This window comes from Amblyomma mixtum, chromosome 7 (genome assembly GCF_055824585.1).
Source record: "Amblyomma mixtum isolate Tamu chromosome 7, ASM5582458v1, whole genome shotgun sequence".
Taxonomy (NCBI): Eukaryota; Metazoa; Arthropoda; class Arachnida; order Ixodida; family Ixodidae; genus Amblyomma; species Amblyomma mixtum.
This window is the reverse complement of record NC_143018.1, coordinates 10,251,857-10,270,993: the sequence shown is the minus strand read 5'-3', so window position 1 is coordinate 10,270,993 and position 19,137 is coordinate 10,251,857. Positions and strand designations below refer to the sequence as shown.

The 19,137-nt window shown below is 45.1% G+C and overlaps 2 protein-coding genes across 3 annotated transcripts; one reads left to right on the top strand and one right to left on the bottom strand.

The window, feature by feature from the left end:
• Positions 1–7: 7 nt before the first annotated feature.
• Positions 8–13,267, top strand: LOC149334974 (ras-like GTP-binding protein rhoA). Of its 2 annotated transcripts, none has more exons than XM_089551665.1 (5): positions 8–181; positions 7,136–7,469; positions 9,931–10,131; positions 11,861–12,058; positions 12,503–13,267. In XM_089551665.1, the coding sequence occupies exons 2-5, from the start codon at positions 7,299–7,301 to the stop codon at positions 12,554–12,556; spliced, it is 624 nt and encodes a 207-aa protein (XP_089407791.1). In that variant the 5' UTR covers positions 8–181; positions 7,136–7,298; the 3' UTR covers positions 12,557–13,267. The 2 variants fall into 2 exon arrangements, with proteins under 2 accessions (XP_089407791.1, XP_089407792.1); XM_089551666.1 differs by having other exon boundaries at positions 8–268.
• Positions 12,734–19,018, bottom strand: LOC149334973 (transmembrane protein 234 homolog). Its single transcript, XM_089551668.1, has 5 exons — positions 18,858–19,018; positions 18,292–18,443; positions 17,689–17,755; positions 16,633–16,728; positions 12,734–13,237 (listed from the first exon to the last, which is right to left on the bottom strand). Exons 1-5 carry the CDS (start codon positions 18,868–18,870, stop codon positions 13,161–13,163), a joined length of 405 nt encoding a protein of 134 aa, XP_089407794.1. The 5' UTR covers positions 18,871–19,018; the 3' UTR covers positions 12,734–13,160.
• Between the last annotated feature and the right edge of the window lie 119 nt (positions 19,019–19,137).

Sequence of the window (19,137 nt, the reverse complement as noted above, 5' to 3'; positions counted from 1 at the left end):
CGGGACTCTAACTCGGCCAACAGGCAAGGCGCGTCGGAGTCTCCTGTTCACAGGGGCGTGTGTGTGCCGATGACACACGCTCACGCAGGCAACAATAGCATAGCCAAGCAGCGCAGCTGAGCAGCGCACGCGGCGGTCGTCGGCGCGTCGCTGCCATACCGTCGTCCGGAAACAGTGAACGGTGAGCTTGTGTACGCGTTTGCACCGCTACAGGCGTCGGTCCCCCTCACACACACGCAGCTCTGTGCAGATTAGCAGGATGTGACAGGTAGTCTGCGAGACGCACGTGCGGGCGTACCTGTGTTGAAACTGTGCTGGAATGATAATGCGTCGTGTCGTGCGTGCACAGGCGAGTGACAGGCAATGCACCGTGTTTACCTCGGTATAACCGGCTACATTCTTTCAAAGAAGATAGCATGGAAACTGGAATTGTTGACAGCTCAAAGGTTAACAAGGGGTGCCTTTGCTCAGTGCGCAGGACAACGTTTTGCCAAGTTGGCTTATGTCGCCTACTAAAAGTTGAACACCAGATTTTTCGAATGCCTTCAAGTCATTGCCGGACTCTAGTATAAATTGCCCCCCCCCCCCCTTTTTTTCTCTTTCTCTCCTTGTTCAGCCAAGAAGGATGAATCTTTATGTACTGCACACGTCGACTTGTACATGACCGTGTGCATTTCACAAAGGCAAAACATAAGCACTTCATTTTCTCCTGAAATTTATTGGCCTGAACTTACAAGAATGTCGTATTGAAGCCTTCTGCTGTCACAAGTGTCATATGAGGAGTACCACAGTACTATGATCGACTATATTAAGGAGTTGCTTTGCCGTAGCTATAGCTTAAAAAAAAATCAGCGCAGGCTGAAATATGACACATTATAAGCGGTCTGTTTGCCTTCTTTGGAGAAAAAAACCAAGGCAGTTCTTGCATAGCCAGCGTTCGAGGTGTCACTGTACTTGTTCTCCCTGTGATGTGTTTCAGCTGAATATGTCTATGCTAGTGTTTTGTTTTTTAATGCGAAAACACTTCTATCCGCACTTCCCGGGTTTCAGCGGTGTTTGTCTATATAAAGGTTTTATGTTTATGAGGTTCAACGTCCTTAAGCGAATCAGGCTATGAGGAGCGTCATAGTGAAGGGCTCCGGAAATTTCGACCACCCGGGGTTCTTTAACGAGAACTGACATCGCACAGTACACGGGTCACTAGAATTTCGCCTTCATCGAAATTCGACCGCCGGGCCGGGATCGAACCAGCGTCTTTCGGGTCAGTGAAGCTTCTCAGTAGCAAGTGTAACTGGCTCACTGGACACCTCAATCGCGCTTTGAGGTACGTGGTGGGGAAGTCCACCTGCACTGCAAAAATCCGTACTTTCGCACAATATTTCCTGCTTAGCAATGCTAAACCACCATCCTAGTTTTTCTAGTTTAGTCATCATACACAGTTGGACAAATTCCTCACCAAATCCTTTCCAATTGTTAGCGTTGATAAAACTACAAATTCGACAACTAGCCGCTAATGCAATACTTTAATCTGTCATGTGTGCGATGTCAGTGCACGTCAAAGATCCCCAGGTGGTCGCAATTATTCCGGAGACCTCCATTATACGGTACCTATTTAATTCTTCCTTATGTCCACTCCCTTCTTCATCCCTTCCTCCACGACGCGGTTGGGGTGCCTGCCTATAGTAGGATACAACTTAAAAAAGAAGCACTTGGTAACACTGGGCCACGGTCCGCGGCGTTTTGTATTACTCCGCAGGCCAATCACAACAGTAAACAAAATCAGTTTTTAGCTGTAGTAGAGCGTTCTTACGCGGGCTAGTTGATTCATTTCATTAAAAGGAGGACTGCGCGAAAAAGGCAAGGACACGAGACATAGGGATGATGTGTCGCTCGTGGTGACGTTTCCGTTCCTGTGTCTACTGTCCTTGCCTTTTCGCGCAGTCCTGCCTTTTTTCTTGGGTTGGCGTTGCGCACACGAAAAAACATACACAGGAATGAGCAGAAGACAGATAGAGCGCTCTTTCTGTCTTCTGCTCATTCCTGTGTATGTTTGTTCGTGTGCGCAACGCCAACCCAAGAAAGCTATGCACCAACTCGCCCAGAAAGAAGTTCTTCTACAGTACTTGTCCTGCCTTTTAATGACAGCTTTTTAGCGTTTGACTATATTAAACAAGCCAGGTACCGAAATTCTACAGCTTATAATTTTTGTTCTTGTGATTAGGTTCTCGTTTAAGTAACAGGAAAAGTATCAACAATGGACTACTTTTCTGTCGTGGAGTATTTCTGTGTGGTGGCCCTGAATGTGGGCGGAGCTTCACTGCAGACTTAAGTTGTATCCGACTATACAGTAGTGAGACATTTACTGCGCCCTTTCTTTCCCCTATAACATTTATTTATTTAAATCTATCATAGGACAGCCCTGCTGCTTATAGGTACCCGAATCGCTATTGTGTTATGCGTTTCTTGTCGCGAAAGTGTGCGTCTACTAAGCATATATATGGGACGGATTGTACCCCTGTAAACGCGGTACACGTTCCTTCGCCGAGGAAGATGCGATGCCGGTGGGGCGGCCGACGCGAATTCGCCGCACTGTGAAACTCGAGCAGGAGCAGGACGAAGTGCGTCCGCTGTTTCGGTGATGCGCTGAGGTGCAAGCCTCGGTTTGTCGGTGACGAGACGCTTTCGAGAGCGAAAGCAGACCGCATAGCAACGACAGGAAGGAGTACGCAAAACGCGGCGCTGTTTTGTCGAGCTTGTCATTGCGCCAGTGTCTCGGTCTCGTCGTCTTCTCCTCTTGCCGCTTCCGCCGCACTTGTCAGTCGGCAGTGCAACCGTATCGATTCAGCCCAGTGATCAGCAGGAAATCGAAGAAACTGGGAAGGTGCCGGCGCAGAGAAGTTTGGCTTCCACTTGAAGGTAACCGGAAGGCAACGCGACTGTAGGAAAGACTTCCTCGAAGACGAGCTTCGTCCATGGCTAAAGAAAATCGCCCTTATAAAAATGGTCTATAGACTTCCTATAGGTTCTTCGCCTTCCTATAGATACCGTAATTTCCGGACTACAGTCCGCACCCGCTGCACAGTCGGCAGGGACCAATTTCTGCTAATAATAAAATTTTCTTGCTTAGATAGTCCGCACCCAGTGTATAGTCAGCAGGGACGAATAAGGTTTCGTGCACGTTCTCACAAATGCAAGCACTGTAAAGCAGCCACTCTTCGCTACAGCGACAGCATTTGCTTGCATATAGAAGTTGATTGCATATCGGAGCTGATTTCGCCATATTATTTAGCACGATAACATGTTGTAGGCGGCCACTCGGGGCGCGTATTTTTTTTTCTTTCATAGCCACCGGTAGGCTTTTCCAAAGGCTCTGACAAGTGATCTGAAAAGAATAGATTGGTTTAGTTTGGTTATTGAGGTTTAACGTCCCAAAGCGACTAAGGCTATGAGAGACGCCGTAGTGAAGGGCTCCGGACATTTCGACCACCTGGGGTTCTTTAACGTGCACTGACATCGCACAATACACGGGCCTCTAGAATTTCTCCTCCAAAGAAATTCAACCGCCGCGGCCGGGATCGAACCCGCGTCTTTGGGGTCAGCAGCCGAGCACCATAACCACTGAGTCACCGCGGCGGCGATCTGAAAAGAATAGAATCATGTATAGTCCGCACGCATATATATTAAGCATGACGCAAAAATTTCAACTTTTAATCATCTATAGTCCGCTGGCTAGCCCGGAAATTACGGTATTACCTTTTGTCTATTGGTTGTCTATAGACTGTCTATAGGATTTGTATTGTCAGTATAAAGTCTATGGACTTTATAGACAAATGTCTATGAACAGTTTGGAGACTCAAACGGCGGAGTGAATCGTTCCTCTAAACAGCTGCTGTTAATAAGAACACTGTAACTTATTACCAGCGCGCGTGCAGCACCGTCCCGTGATAGACTTGCGTCAGCAGCGAGGTCCCGCGCATGCGCAGCTTGATCCAGTCAGCGGTGATCAGCTGCAAAAGCGTCCAGCAGACAGGATGCTTGGTAATAACGGGAGCTGACCTTTCGGCCATGATGTTTCGGGAAAGCGGTGATCAGCCGTGCACGAAGGAAACTGCGGATGCTATGCCGGCCAAGTGCTCGAGTAGCTGAACATGCAAGACGACACGGGAAGAGGTACAACCTTGTATACAATCATCAGTGTCCATCTATTCTCGATGAACATCGATAGCCGGTAACGTGGTGAGAGGGACGGAGGCAGTTGGCGCTGGTAGTTTCTGAAAAGATGGACGCTTTTGCGGCTAATCAGCACTGCCCGGATAACACTGCGTATTCGCATAACCTTGCCGCAATGCAGGGGCCGCCGTCTTCCTATTAAAGTAGCGAAGCTCCAAATCTACACCACAGATACGTCATCACACTACTCTTCCGCACATTCCCGCATTCGTCCGCCTGCGTGAGATCTGAGGAAGGGGGAGGGGGGGTGCTGCTCTTATATTTATCTATAACGAGAGTATCAATCGGCTTTTGCAAGGCTTTTTGCGCTTAAAAGTAAAGGAATCGAGGTAGAACTTTGCAATTTTTCAGTAGCAACAATAATTTTTCATACTTCCCGCCGAATATCAGCCAGGTATACGACTTGCTGTCCTCTGCTGGCAGCCGTGAGGAAACGATACACGCGTTTCCGGGACACACCGAGGCAGCTTAGGTCCGGAGCCGATAAATACAACGATTCTGCAATCGATTCCATGCCATTTTTGAATTTCCCGCCCTTCAACATTGGCGGAAGTGACGCCACGCTCCTCGTTCGCTAGTGGCTGAAGCCTAGGGCATGGCGTCGCTTCAGCCAATGGCGAAGGACGGGACATTCAAAAATGCAATCGATTTGAGAAAGAATCATTCTCATCTTGCGATCGACCGCGCCCGCATTGGCGCCGCAACGCCAAAGTTTGGCTGAACGAATCAGTGCAAATAAAATGGGCGATGAAACCTACGGCCGACGCGCGACTTTCATTCGGGGATAACTGTCACGACGGCGCCAGGAATCGCTTCAGTTTGACTTCTGACTGTGAACTATGAGCTAAGCTGTCCATGTCCGCCTCCCAAAGTCGCGAGATCGAATCCCGGCCTCAGCGACCGCATCTGGACTGTGACGAAATGCATAACGCTCGTGTACACTGCGATATAAGAGCAGGTTAAAGAATCCCAGTAGGTTTAATTAAATTATTTCGGAGCCCTACACTACGGCGTACCTTAGCCCATCCCCGTAAACAAACAAACAAATAAAAAAACAATTGGGAATTTGGTTTACTGGGGTTTAACGTCCCGAAGTGACTCAGGCAATGAGGGACGCCGTAGTGAAGGGCTCCGGAAATTTCGACCACCTGGGGTTCTTTAACGTGCACAGACATCGCACAGTACACGGGTCTCTAGAATTTCGCCTTCATCGAAATTCAGCCGCCGCAGCCGAGATCGAACCCGCGTCTTTCGGGCCAGCAGCCGAGCGCCGTAACCACTGAGCCACCGCGGCGGGGCCATTAGGAATTTCAATTGGAGACAGTTGTGTTTTCGGCACCATTGGAAATTTGAAACCGTCCAGAGCCAGTTGGTTTCCCATCCGATCGGTGCTAATTCCAGTGGTGTCGAAGACACTGCAGCTGGTTCAAACTGGAACCAATTAGGTTTTATCCCAGGACCAAGTGGGTTTTCCGTCAACATTTTTACATGGAAATTGAAATTATGGGCACACTTTTAGGGAAGTAAAGCCAAACAAGCCGGCATTACACAGAAGGAACAGAGATATGCACCGTTCACGAGACCCTCGATCCTGCTGGAGCCAGTGGTGATTGTCCTTGAGCGAAATTATGTAATTAATTCATGCCCGCAGTGATGGCGGAAATAATTAAGTCAATTATGCAGATAAAGCTCCTAGGACATTCCAGTTGGAGACAGAGTTATAAACGACACCCATTTTTTTCAGTAGCACACCACTGGAATGCCCAGTTTGAAACTCAAGTTCCCGTTAGGTTTATCAACTGGTCTTTGGTAATTTAAATAGGTTCCTAGGTGAGATTCTAATTGGTGTGACCCCTAGCCATACGCCCCGCCGCGGTAGCTCAGTGGTTACGGCGCTCGGCTGCTGACCCGAAAGACGCGGGTTCGATCCCGGCCGCGGCGGCCGATTTTCGATGAAGGCGAAATTCTAGAGACCCGTCTACTGTGCGATGTCAGTGCACGTTAAAGAACCCCAGGCGGTCTAAATTTCCGGAGCCCTTCACTACGGCGTCCCTCATAGCCTGAGTTGCTTTGGGACGTTAGACCCCAATAAACCAAACCCAATCCTTGCCATACTGGCAGATATGACTGCTGGAATCTGAATGCAATTGGAATAGCCAGTTGGAACCTCCAAAACCAGCTGGATGACAGAGTTGGACCATAGTCTTCAATGCTCTGGCTGGAGCTACCAACTGGATTGCGACGTCCTATTGACTCCATTTTGATGCGACGTTGGAATTCAGATTGGTCCCAATGGCTTTTTTTTTTACTGGGATGTGTCCCTTCCGTACTTTAAATCCCACATACCACTGCCACCGCGTTCGAGCTTGTGACGTCACGGCAGGGCTGTGGACGCCACCGCAGGAAAGCACTGATAAGAGCGCGCGCGACTTTTGAACTTGCAGGCTGCGCTACGCTGCGCGCAATGTATTTGTTTGTCAGCATTCCGCAGGAGTTTTTAAATCGGCCACGTCTCTGTGGCGACGATATTCTTGGCCTCTTACTCTGTTTCTTTAAACGTCTTATTACGTTCCTTTGAGGAGTCCCAAGACGGATTATATTGTCTCACCGAAAATAAAAAAATACCGTGGCCCGGCTTCATTGCACAAGAAAATCACGCGATCACGACCGTATCTTTAAACGGGAAGATAAATACGTCTCCTATGTATGTACCACGTGCTCAGCGCAATCGAAAAAGACACGGTGACAAAGTAGTCAATGCCTCGTAAATGATCAAAGGCTCTTTCTGCATATATCGGTTGTTGATCTACAGACGATAGGAATGACGCAGTTCGATTGCGAACACTGCTCACACCGTCCATTTATTGACGCTTTCTTTTTTCTCTCTCCCTCTCTTGCGCCGAAGACTGGGAAATCGCTCTTTGCGCACAGCCACAGGAAGGATCAGGGCACGCTCTCTGAGGGGTGCCATGTCTCGAGTCGGGGCGGCCGCGAGTCGTCGATGGACGCCCGTCTTCTCAGCAGCTGGCCGCCGGCCGACGAGGAGCTAGCACCAGGGAAGACGGCGTATGGGTGGCCCCAAGGGCGACATCGTGCGCGTCACACTGGTGGCAGCGGGCGACAGCGGGGTGGGCAAGTCGGCCGCCCTGCACGCCTTCGTGCACCGTTGCTTCCCCACCGACTGCCTGCCCACGGCGCTCGACCAGAAGGAGACGCTGCTCCACTGGAACGGCGAGACGGTAGGCACGCACTATCTATTTAGATTCCCAGTGGTGTGTTCTCGGTAGAACAATTTTGCTGCTCTTCCTGGCTATGCTGACACATGAAAGCCAAAAGCCACTATAACTGAAAAAAGCGCAGCGGTTTGTTTTTATTTTCATTAATTGTCTGCAGTGAAGCTCCGCCCACATTCAGCCTCCGCGCACAGAATTCCTCCACGACGAAAAAATAGTGCACTGCTTAAGCGTTTCTTGTTACGTAAACAAGAAGCTTAGCACAGGAAAAAAAAATTATGAGCACTAGAATTTTGTTACGTGCAGTGTTTGATATCGTCAAACATTAAAAAACTGGTTTCGTTTGCTTTTTGGATTGGCCAGTGGAGTAATACAGGACGCCGCAGACCGCGGCCCAGTGTTAGCAACTACTGTTTTTTTAAGGTTATTTTTTTTTACTTGAAAGATTACTGATTAAAAAGTAAAAGAGAGAAAACCACATGCTACGGATGGGATTCGAACCTTCGATCTCTGCATGTCGTGCGCGGTGTTCTACCAACTCAACACTCTCACGGCTAGGTCATGTGAGGGGTTGAAAAAATAACTGCAGTGTAATCACTGGTATGTAATTTTAATTCACTATATTGCTTAATTAAGCCATCCTGCTTCACAAGACAGCATTGATATATCAGCAATTACACTGCAACTTCTTTCATGCCTCACGTGTTCTAAACACATTTTTGATGTAAAAACAATCATTAGGTAGTTGAAGCCGGATCAGCATGAGAAGATATTTAATTGCAAATTCTTTAGCGGTCATAGGTGGATACCATGTGGTGATCAATGGATTGTAGTGTCTTATGCATCATTACAGAGAAGAAAACATGCAACTAAAATGAGGTCTCTGTAGTGCTTTAGCAATTTTACTCTTGCGTAGAGGTGCTTCAAAGTGCAATTACTACTATACATGTTGCTACACCCCTTCAGCAAAGTGTGGTGCTCGAGGCTTGGTTTCTGTGTCCCCAAATGCTGCGTTTTTGCATGCAACTCCTGTTTATGTGAAATCTGGTCATCTGCTTGAGGTCACCCAATCAAGAACCTACCACACACAAATATTCTTGTGCACTGCCTTGCTAATGACGCCAGCTGTTCTGCAGAACTAAACATTTACAGTAAAAAAAGAAAATATGACAAGACTGTAGACAGATGCATAAAAACAGACTACACGATACAATGATTAGAGGAGGTTCACACCACAAATGCCGCATTTCACCCCCCCCCCCCCCCCCCTTTTCTGCAAAAGGCAAAACCCAGCCATAAAGCAGCAGCTTGACCGAGGTTACAGCATGCCGCTTAACTATAGCAAAGCAGTAGCTTTCTTTCAAACTTTTTTTGTGCCCTGGTAGCACGTCGATACTTTTCATAACAAAAGTGCAGCAATGCCAATCTTCTTATGCATGCTTGAGCAACCTCGGCTTATCAGCAGGCAGCATGTCAGATGGCTCCACATGCAACCCTACAGGATACTCTTTTTTGACAAAAAATTTGCCGAGTATAACTCCCTTGCTTCCCATGTTCGTAGCAGCTCCTTTTCAGGCACCATTAATCATTTCAACTCAAAGCAAATATTTTTGAACCTATTATAGCATCTCCAGGACTCAAGAAAGCCAATTCGTTAGTTTTCCAATGGAAATTGCTAATGGTGAATTTTTACAAGCACATGCAAAATTTCTAACAAATTGTCAAAATAGTTAGAAACTGTGATATTTAAACACCGGGATTTATAAAAATGAACGCTCTAAGGACTGTGGAATGATTTCGTTTTTCGAAAATGACCCCTACAGAAACAGTCCAGAAAAAAAGAAGCTAGACATTAGTATTGGCGGCAAAATCTGTCAGCAACAAAATCGTGGAAGACTTGCCACCAAAGTCACTATTTTGTGAAATATATTTTGCTGTGTTGGCTAACTGGAACAAAAAGGACCCTACATGCAAAGTGAGCTGAATTCACCTGAAACGAAGAATTAGAGCTAGCTAGAGCATACACTGAAAAATAGCTGTGAGTTTGCCTTGAACATAATTGCATACTAAGCGCCTTAAACGGCTCAGGGAAGCTCATGCTGGTTCTACGCACATCGCAACTACTAATCAGTGGGCCACATACACAACTAGATTTCCAGTTGTTAAGCTCCAAGTAAACTTCGTTTCATCTCCTCTAGCTGATGCCAAAGTTTATAGGGAGCCGTTGTATTTGTTAGCCAGTAGAACCAATTACAGAAAACAGCCCCGGCTAACATTCGCATTTTAAACTGGAGTTAAATTTTTAATAATGATATTGAAACACCCTTAACCATAGCATGCCACATTTTACTGTCAAATGCCCCTGGTGGAGGTACCCAATGTTATTTCTGAGCAAATGCGTGAAACTTCCACCTTGCGAAACTGTAACTATTCATATTTTTTTTTTTCATTATTTTCTTCCCGACAGGTGTACCTCAACCTTTGGGACACTCCTGGTTCCAGCTCATACGATGCACTGAGGCCTTTTGCCTATCCACAAGCCGATGTGGTCTTGATCTGCTTTGCACTTGACAACCGGGAAAGTCTCGTCAATGTCGAGCAGAAATGGGCACCCGAAATTAGAGAATTCCTGCCCAATGTGCCCATAGTCCTTGTTGGGAATAAACAGGCAAGTGGTCTTAGAAACACCTTAATTTCCATAAGCATAGTTACGGGTGCACACTCAGGCGTAATTTCAGCAATTCCTGTTGACCTCTGGAAGGGACATGAAGTTTTCCTAGTTAGTTTAAATCCACAATGCAAGCTGGCACAGTACTTTATCAGAGCTGATCTTTTTCTGGCACAGCAACAGGATAATTCTGGCAATACACGTCTTTCTTTAAATGTTTACACATGCCCTCAAGTTATAATTTAAAACACTGAGAAGTATTGTGCATTGTAAGGCTATTACATACTTGCCTAGCTTGGTTTCAATAAGTCACACTTGCGTAACTAGCATGCCCTTCCAAGAAAAGAACCATTATCAATATGCCGCCGCGGTGGCTCAGCGGTTATGGTGCTCGGCTGCTGACCCAAAAGACGCGGGTTCGATCCCGGCCGCGGCGGCTAGAATTTCTTTGGAGGAGAAATTCTAGAGGCCCGTGTACTGTGCGATGTCAGTGCACATTAAAGAACCCCAGGTGGTCGAAATTTCCGGAGCCCTCCACTACGGCGTCCCTCATAGCCTTAGTCGCTTTGGGACGTTAAACCCCATAAACCAAACCAAACCAAACCATTATCAATACATCTACAATTGCTCCCTAGCAAGGGAAGAAATTTAGTTTGCTAGACAAGAAAACCTGGGAGATAAGTACAGTCTCCGGAAGAAGTTATGTACTTAGCGTGTTATTTCTTTTGGTGCCTGCAGACTGCCTCACTGCGTTGTATATTGTCAGCCTCATGACCTAGGTCATTACAGTCCTGTAAAAGATATCAGTGCAATTTTCCGAGACAAACACTTCAGGCCTGTCTTCTTTCCTCCAAGCTCAGGAGCACAAATTCTCATAAATTTGGCGTCAAAAGTGATGACTTTTGATGTAGTACCCCTCTAATGGGGCTGTTGAGGTACTAATAAATAAATAAAGGATGCATTGTGCAAAAAGCAGCGCAATAAAAAGATTAATGTACTAGAATGAACTTGTGACCACTATTATAAAGACAAATCTCGGATAAACAGTCGGAACTCCCGTCTCTGACTGCAGTGTCCTGAAAGGCACCAAGTAAATTTTGATTAAAAGCATTCTGGTACACTTTTTAAATCAAACTGAATTTACACTTGCATGCATATTTTTCAGAAATAACATATTTTTAACATTTAATTCTTTGGCATCTAAATTATCAATGAATAACAGAAGAAAAAATCATTACCACCGCATTGTGCTGGCTAATGTAGCCACATTCAAAAGCCAATACCAAAATTTTGTTAGTGCCACTAAATTTGCCAGATCGGTCTCGCCATTCAGAAACAATTAGTACTTGGTCCTTTTTGTGCAGCCAGTACGAGCTGTGTAAAAGAACAAGTCAAAGACATTGAACCAATTTGAAGGCCCAGTTAGCAATTTTGTGTCCAGCAAACATCTTCCTATTTTCCCCATAAAACTTGTCGGAAAATGAACGACAAGGAATTGTTGGACACTGGCTGGAATCTGCACATTCGCATTTTTTTCGCACAGCTTTCTCGCAGTGACCCAAAACATTTTGACCAGAAAGCACATCAAGCTCTATGTAGTACTGACCACACGGCGCGTGGAAATGCAGTGTCGTGAATTCACAGCACTGGACAGTACAGGAATAATACAATACTGAATGAAGTTATTTTCTACAAGCTATCTTCTCATCTCCCCGGTAACCCACTGCAGGACCTTCGAGACATCAGTCCTCCTCATCTCTTGTGCGAGGTGGACACGGTGACACGCAGAAAGTCATTTGTGAGCAGCTTTGAGGGCGAAGCCATGTTGGAAAGCATAGGAGCGTCGGCCTATGTCGAATGCTCCGCGCTCATGGACCAAGGCCTTGAAAACGTCTTTGGTGCAGCCATCGAGGCAGCCATGAAACATGTGAGTAGCCCTCTTCAAGCCACTTTCCTAAGCCTAACTGCTGCCTCTTCATGTGTCTGACACAAAAACTCGTTAATTCTTATGAATGAGATTGAAAAAACTGGAGAAGGCCTAAATAATTGCTTGCATTCATGAAATTTCACTTGTTGTTTTTGCTGCCAGTGTATTTGTTCCTGCTTCTTCTCCCATTTTTTTCTTTCACATTTATCCACGGCCATACAAAGATGCAGCTGTTTACTATCAGTTTTTTTCGTTCATGTGCTTTTGTTTACATCGATGTAGTTGGTAGCAATTACTTGCTGTCTTTTACAGCAATGCATTCCTCTTTTTCCCTGCGTCTACGTTCTCTCATTGTTCACTTCAGTTTTTCTGAAGTATGTACTTCTAACCTAAATGTATGAGGGTGCTTGAAATAAATAAAATAAATCGTTCTTTCCCCCCCAGAAACCACCAAAGAAGAAATGCCGCTGCTGTTCCTGCTGCTGCACCATCTTGTAACCTCAGTTTTGTACAGTTGGTTTACAAAGTGATTAGTGCAGCTTTTCAGCACTAAGATGTCAAAATCAAGCAATTCTCAGAAGAAATGCATTTCGGAAGAGATGTAATCTCAAAGCTGTGAGTTGTCAGTTGAATGATGTGTAAAGTGGCAAAGTGACAGGACAGCGGAAGAGGAAATACTCACATATATCGTTCTCTTTATTATCTGTAACCCTAATCAAACTCTCTAAGCTGGATGTCTCAGCTTCCCAGGGTTAACACAAATTCATCAATACATGCGGTACATTTTAACATCAAAAGAAGATACTGAACATATTCTCACACACTGCCAAGTCACTACCAGTACTTCCCTTCAAGAATAAATCTAATGTCGGCAAGATGAGAAGCCACTCACTCACATGGTCCTAGAAGGCTTGCATTTGGCACTCACGGCAATAAAGAAGCAATGAGAAATATACATGCTGAGAACAACACGATTTTTAACTCCTGTACATATCACTTGGCAATCTCACTTGTTTAAAACTACCCCACAATATCACCAGGCACTGGTGTCACTGGATGCCAGAAAGACTGCTCCCTTGCTGCTCTTCATAGACAGAGCAGGTCAACCTTGGTTCCAGGCCTTGTCAGCAACACACAAGGTCACTCCAGTTGTCACCAAGGCCATGCCAATGTAGGTGCCTGGAAATAAAAATTCGTCTCAAAACACGACGTAATTTTGTGTCGAACACTTCATCTCAAGCACACTGGCAAGACAGACAGCTGTGAGAAATCTGCTATGAAAAAAGAATGCATAGCCGATCTCGTGATGTGATGCAAGAAATCTGCGTTAACAGTATTGGTTGTGCATTTCGCTTTTACAAAGATTGCCTTCCCATTGCCTCTTCGAACTGTATTTCAGTCACTTTTCTGCTGCGTTGCTGCATGGGCTTTTGCTGTGCCTCCTTGAAAACAGTGCCTGCAGCGTCTTCTCCTTCCCCGCAGTATTGCGATTGCCAGTCTATTTCGCTAGGTGACCATGACGTGGTGCTAGCCTATTACCCTACACCAATACATGTGCTATGCATGCTTGGAGCTTCGGCACTCTTCATCAGGTGCGTTTTTGCACAAGCATTCCATTTTGGGTATTCTGTTTGTTAAAAATATTTTATCTTCATTAACTTTAAACTACACTGCTTCGAGGTTAACCAGCTGACTGCGCCGGCTTGAAAAGAATTTCATGGTCCGTTGCATGATGCGTGCAAAATGACCGAAAGATTGTGACCAAAGACGTTCGAGATGAATGCAAAATTAATAAATAGAGAGCTTGTGGCTGTAATGCAACGAACTACACAACCAAACTGCTTTGTCAAAGTTTACCGACGTCAAATAATTCCATGAAAAAATTGTCCACCCTCGAACTGAAATACAAACCTCATTTAGCTTCTCTTTCGTGCAGGTGCGCTAATTATCATGAGTGTATATCAAATCAAATCGCACAATTTTTTTTTTTATATCGACATATTGATTTTTATTGACACTACTGGGTTGACCAGCTATGAGTGCTTTAGTATTTTTTGGATATAGTCGCCGGCAATACATGCTGTACAGCTTGTATCAGCAGCTATGGCTAGAAAGCTTGCAGAAGCCTGGCTGTCATGATGTAGATAGCAGATTAGTGAGGCGAGTAGTAGGAGTTGAGTTGAAGTGCAGATTAAAAAAAGAAAGTGTGTCCCAGGTGCCGGGGCTTGTCTTTTGCTCAGGGCTTGCCCCCATTGCGTCAGCCCAGGGTCCAGCTGCAGAAACGGCACCACAGAAGACCTTCCTTCCCACTGTCACGATGCTGCAGCTTCCATCTGAGCAACTCTACCAGCTGCAGTGACCAGAGGGAATGGTGAGGCCGGAGAATCGGATTTGGAGAAAACTGCCAGATCAAGAGCAGCAGTTAAGGTAGATACAGTTATACAGCATGGGAAAGTACTAGCATAGTAAAGAAGCACTCCACACAGTGGTGGTGTAATTAGCTATGTGACTGGTGTGGATGTAGCTGGAAGCTCAAACCTGATGACCCCGTCGCTTAACCTAGCACAGGTGCAACTCCAGGCTAAGAGACCTAAGAGTATTAAAATAGAGCAAGCAGTGTTGAATGAAAAGGATTTCCATGCCCTAAACAAGTCATTGAAACTGCAAGAGGGAAGCCATGAAGAAAACAGAACTTGCGTTGAGTACTTTTCTAGCGTAGTCACCCCACATCGGAGTGTAGCAGTGACTTCAGTGTGCTCGTGTAAATGCTGGAGAATCCATGCTGACTGCCGCATGGAAGGCGGAAATGCAAGTACATGGCCAAGATGCCACAGGGAGAACTTGAGTAACCTTTATTTGAAAACATGGAAAAAAGTGCTAATAGCACAAACCACAAAACCTCTGAAGGCACAAAAGCAGGTGATGAGAACAAGAGCTTTCATGTTCTTGGCTCAGGATCTTTCCTGAAGCATCAGCTAGGCTGATGGGCCTGTGAAGCCCAGAAGTGCAGTATTCTTCACTTCCAGGAGCTCGTTCGAACTACCAGACACACATGCCCTACTCCCAGTAGCTCAAGCAAACAAGTAGCTCAAGCCAGCTTTCTGAAGGTGCCCTTTTCTGCATTTAGAAATGGCTTACTACATTCAAGCCTCACGCACACTATAACACCACTGTGTTTTTCAGTAGGTGCGATTTATCCTTCCATTAGCATCCCAAACCAATATATAGTACAGGAACCACCAGTCTAACTGCTGAAACAAGGTAAGTGCTGCAGCAATCTACTATGATAATAGGCCTGAGGAACTGCAAAAGACATAGGAGAGGGGAAGGAGACAACAAAAAGAATTTTTAGCAATTGTGCTCGCCCTGTATCATGTCTTTCGTGTGTTCTTTTCGTGAAACTGTCATGTCCAGAGAATTGCATCAACTAGCCTGACATGTTTTACTCAACTGAAAATTTATTGAACAATGTTCAGCTCCTAGTACCACTTTGCATTGTCTCCCTCCCCCATTGTGTGTCTTTTATGGTTCCTTAGGCCTATTATGTGTTATACTAACTCTCCTAAAGCCGCACCTCTCAATACTCATACCCAAAAATTCTGCACAAAAGCATTTTTGAGCAAGAAACAGTTTATGAACGCAATTTTTTCCCCATTAGTTTTCTACAGCAGTCTTAAGTGCTCGATGCAATTGATGAAAACATGTTATAAGATTCTGTTACACATCAGAAGAATGGACCATTACCTTCAATATTTCCATAAGTCTCTTACAATTTTTCAATACTAAAAATTTTTATCTGAATACTTTGGACATGGTGTTTCTGAATGCGACTGATGTGGTGTTGGTTCCTTCAACCCCTTCGCTTCTACACCTTTAGTGGCTGTTGCTGCTTGGTATTCTGCGCTGCGATTTCCCCGTTGATTGACTGCGTGCACAGCCGTAAATATGTCATGATAAATTCTGCTAAACAAGTTGCAGAAAAACACACCTTGTTTTGTTTCGTTCAGAATTTCCCACTGCAACAAAACTGACAATAAGATTTGCAAGTATGCCTTGAAACATACAGGCATGTGAAGTGTAACTTTGCAACATATCTTGCATTAAAGACAAATTCTCTTCTTCATCACTGTCACTGTCAGCATTTTGGTAATCCCCATCATCTAATGAAGTGTCCTCGTCATTGCAGAGGTCACTCTTAGCATCATTGTCAAACACAAGTTCAAGAATTTCCTCCACTATCAATCTTCATTTTCTCCAAGATGCCATGTGTTGCACGAGACGGAACCACAAACTTCTTGCTGTTTGAGAAAAATACCCCCCCCCCCCCCCTCTCAGACAGAGGACAACTATGTTCATACAGTAGGCAAAACATGAAGCAAGTAGAAAACAAGATATACTGTGCTGCCATCTATGAAACATTGACAAAGACAACTGTTCTCCGAGTGGCCAGAGATTCTCTGGTCATTGCGACTTTGACCTCTGCCACAACAGCTGCCGGATCTACGGATGTGGAAGTCAAATGGTTAAGACTACCACCTGTCACACACGAATGAGCACACAACGAGTATACTTACGCGTGCTCGTAGATGATGTTTCTCCAAGAATACGTCCAGCCAAGGTGACGAAGATAAAGTTGAGAGAATTGGTAAGCGGCACAGCCAAGGATAGGTCTGGAAGAGGCATGAAAAAAGCTTCGCTCAGGCCATCGGTTTGGCGGATGGTACACAATGCAAAATTGTCACTGAAAATGCAGTGTCCGTGCTGGTAAAATATGAGAAGACAATAAAAGAAACTAAACCTGAACGTTATTTATGGTGAACGTGAGGCCACCCCATAGTTCATCCGTAAAATTAAATTAAGTTTTTGTGCCACAGGATAAGCTTTATTTCTATTAACTGCTGATAGCTGAGGATACAAATGCTCAGCAGAGTCGGCATACATACTGGAACCTGCACAAATTTTACGGAACTTCTTGGTAAACAGCAAAAGATACCAACAGCTTTGAAAGACATCACCAGGTATAATAATGCCATACCACCATATGTTTCAGAGATATGTTGTGAACCCTCATTACATTTTCAGCAATGAAGAGAAAATTTGAAATTGGACAAGCATTACAAAGAATGCAGAGGCCTCTCAAGCAGAGTCTCCACTGACTGCAAATTATTTGGAACAAACAGATTTCAACTAAAGAGGCTTTTGTAAAGAAATTGCAAAATATTAAATTGATCAGCCAAAATACAGGCCATCAAATAATTAAAGGAGATCACCTGATAGGCTTCTGGGCACTCAACTGAAGTTTACTTCTCAATGAGTAAAAGCATCAGGAAAAACAGCTGCTCCACTATAAAGCCTAATATGATAACAGTACTCGAGAAAGAGCACTCTGCCTTTTTGTTTAGTACCTCTAAGTTCACATAAATGTTACAATCACTCCAACACAACAAGCTCGATTGGTTTACTCGTGAACTTAGAGCAGCAGTGCTGATCTCAAAAGCAAGGCACTGTTTCAACGATCAACATCATGGCATGCACTCTGGCACATGCCGCAATGTAGAAGAGAGAGTTGCATGCCTTGGAATGTCATCTCAATGACATCCACAAATGATAACAGTGAAAAACACACTGACCTGCGGATCCCAGGGCAAGTGCATAAATAGCGGACCCACTCTGGTTTATCAGGAATGGAAGTGCATACTGGAAAGGAATTAACGGTACTTAGTTAAGCTGCAGAGGGAAGGATACGAAGATCAAACTGATCAATCTTATTCACTCGAACCACTGCACGAGTCATGGAAACACACCCATCAGTGTTGCAGCTCGCATAGACACAACAGAGTACTGAAAGCAATACAAGGCTATCGCTACTAATACTGCTTTCTTGCAGAGTACACCAATGCACTAATGCAGTGCTATCCAGCTGAGATAAATCCTACACGTCTGTATCCAGGACATAAGACAGAGGCGCTACATATTGTAGCAGTGCTATAATGCAATCTGGTGAATAGGGTTGCAAAATATTTATAGCTTCGTGATGGCGACGGACAACCACTCAAACAATTCTCGATGTCAAATTTAGGAAGTAAATATCTTGAGAGTAGTTCCTGTAACTGAGAGCAAACAAGGGTAGTGCCCAAGAACTTTTTAGTACTGTTTTTATCAATACCGAAGTACAGAAAATATCAGTCGTTTACCAGTTCACAGACTGATCATTCGTGCTGTGCGGGCTTTACCTGCGGCTTAGTCGCAAGGAACTTGACTTCCGCCAGCCATTGTCGGAGAGCCCCTTCGCATTTGATATCTTCAACGCCCTTTCCACCTCGACGCAAGAGTGGCGTTGATAGCCCCCAGAGCGCGGCCACGGCGACTAACCACAGTATTTGCACTGAAAATAAAAGAATAATAATAAATATTAACATGCCTCGCGAACGGAACCACACTCAGACCTCTGGGGAAATTGTTGCACTCGCCAAGCGCGCAACGCTCGTTTTCGTGCACTTTTCTTTTGCTTCGTCACCAAACTGCGATGAGCTCTTCAACTGCTTTGTGTAAAATGCATGATCCAGACAGCTGGACCTTTAGACGGAATCTCGAGTGCCCCGCTTAATTATTTACGACGTCTCGATGGTTGTTCTTAGGTTCAGAGCGCGGTCGGTGTTCAGAGTATCATATCGAGTTTACCTAAGCAGACCTAAGCATTATTGCTACAGTTAGGTATGAGAGATGAGGTATGAGGTATGGGCGTCAGCGTCGTGAACGATATGAAACAGCACGAAACAGCGGTCTGAAAAACCCATACCGGGATCAAGCATGTCGACAGCAATCGGTTACTATATCCCGTGGTCGACAAATACCCTCTGAAACGTTTGCACATATGACGAAGGAGTTCGTTATCATAGAAAGTAGCCAGCTATGAGCAAAAAAGGAGAGCCTTCGTGTTCCGACCGTCACAAGCTGGTAGTGGTTGCGTCCATTTGTTTTGTTGTCATGGTTACAGCACTTTTCTGATTTAGAATTCCTCATAAAAAATAAAAAAGTCAATTTATTGAAGAACAGAAACAAAAATGTAAGCAAACAAA

Excerpts from the sequence above, each read along its gene's own strand:
- LOC149334973 (XM_089551668.1), bottom strand. Across the intron at positions 17,756-18,291 it reads TCCTTGCGACTAAGCCGCAG|TATGCACTTCCATTCCTGAT; the intron begins GTAAAGCCCGCA and ends ATTCCTTTCCAG. Across the intron at positions 16,729-17,688 it reads ACTTGCCCTGGGATCCGCAG|ACCTATCCTTGGCTGTGCCG; the intron begins GTCAGTGTGTTT and ends TGCCTCTTCCAG.
- LOC149334974 (XM_089551665.1), top strand. The coding sequence starts at position 7,299 with ATGGGTGGCCCCAAGGGCGACATCGTGCGCGTCACACTGGTGGCAGCG. Across the intron at positions 7,470-9,930 it reads TCCACTGGAACGGCGAGACG|GTGTACCTCAACCTTTGGGA; the intron begins GTAGGCACGCAC and ends TCTTCCCGACAG. Across the intron at positions 12,059-12,502 it reads TCGAGGCAGCCATGAAACAT|AAACCACCAAAGAAGAAATG; the intron begins GTGAGTAGCCCT and ends TTTCCCCCCCAG.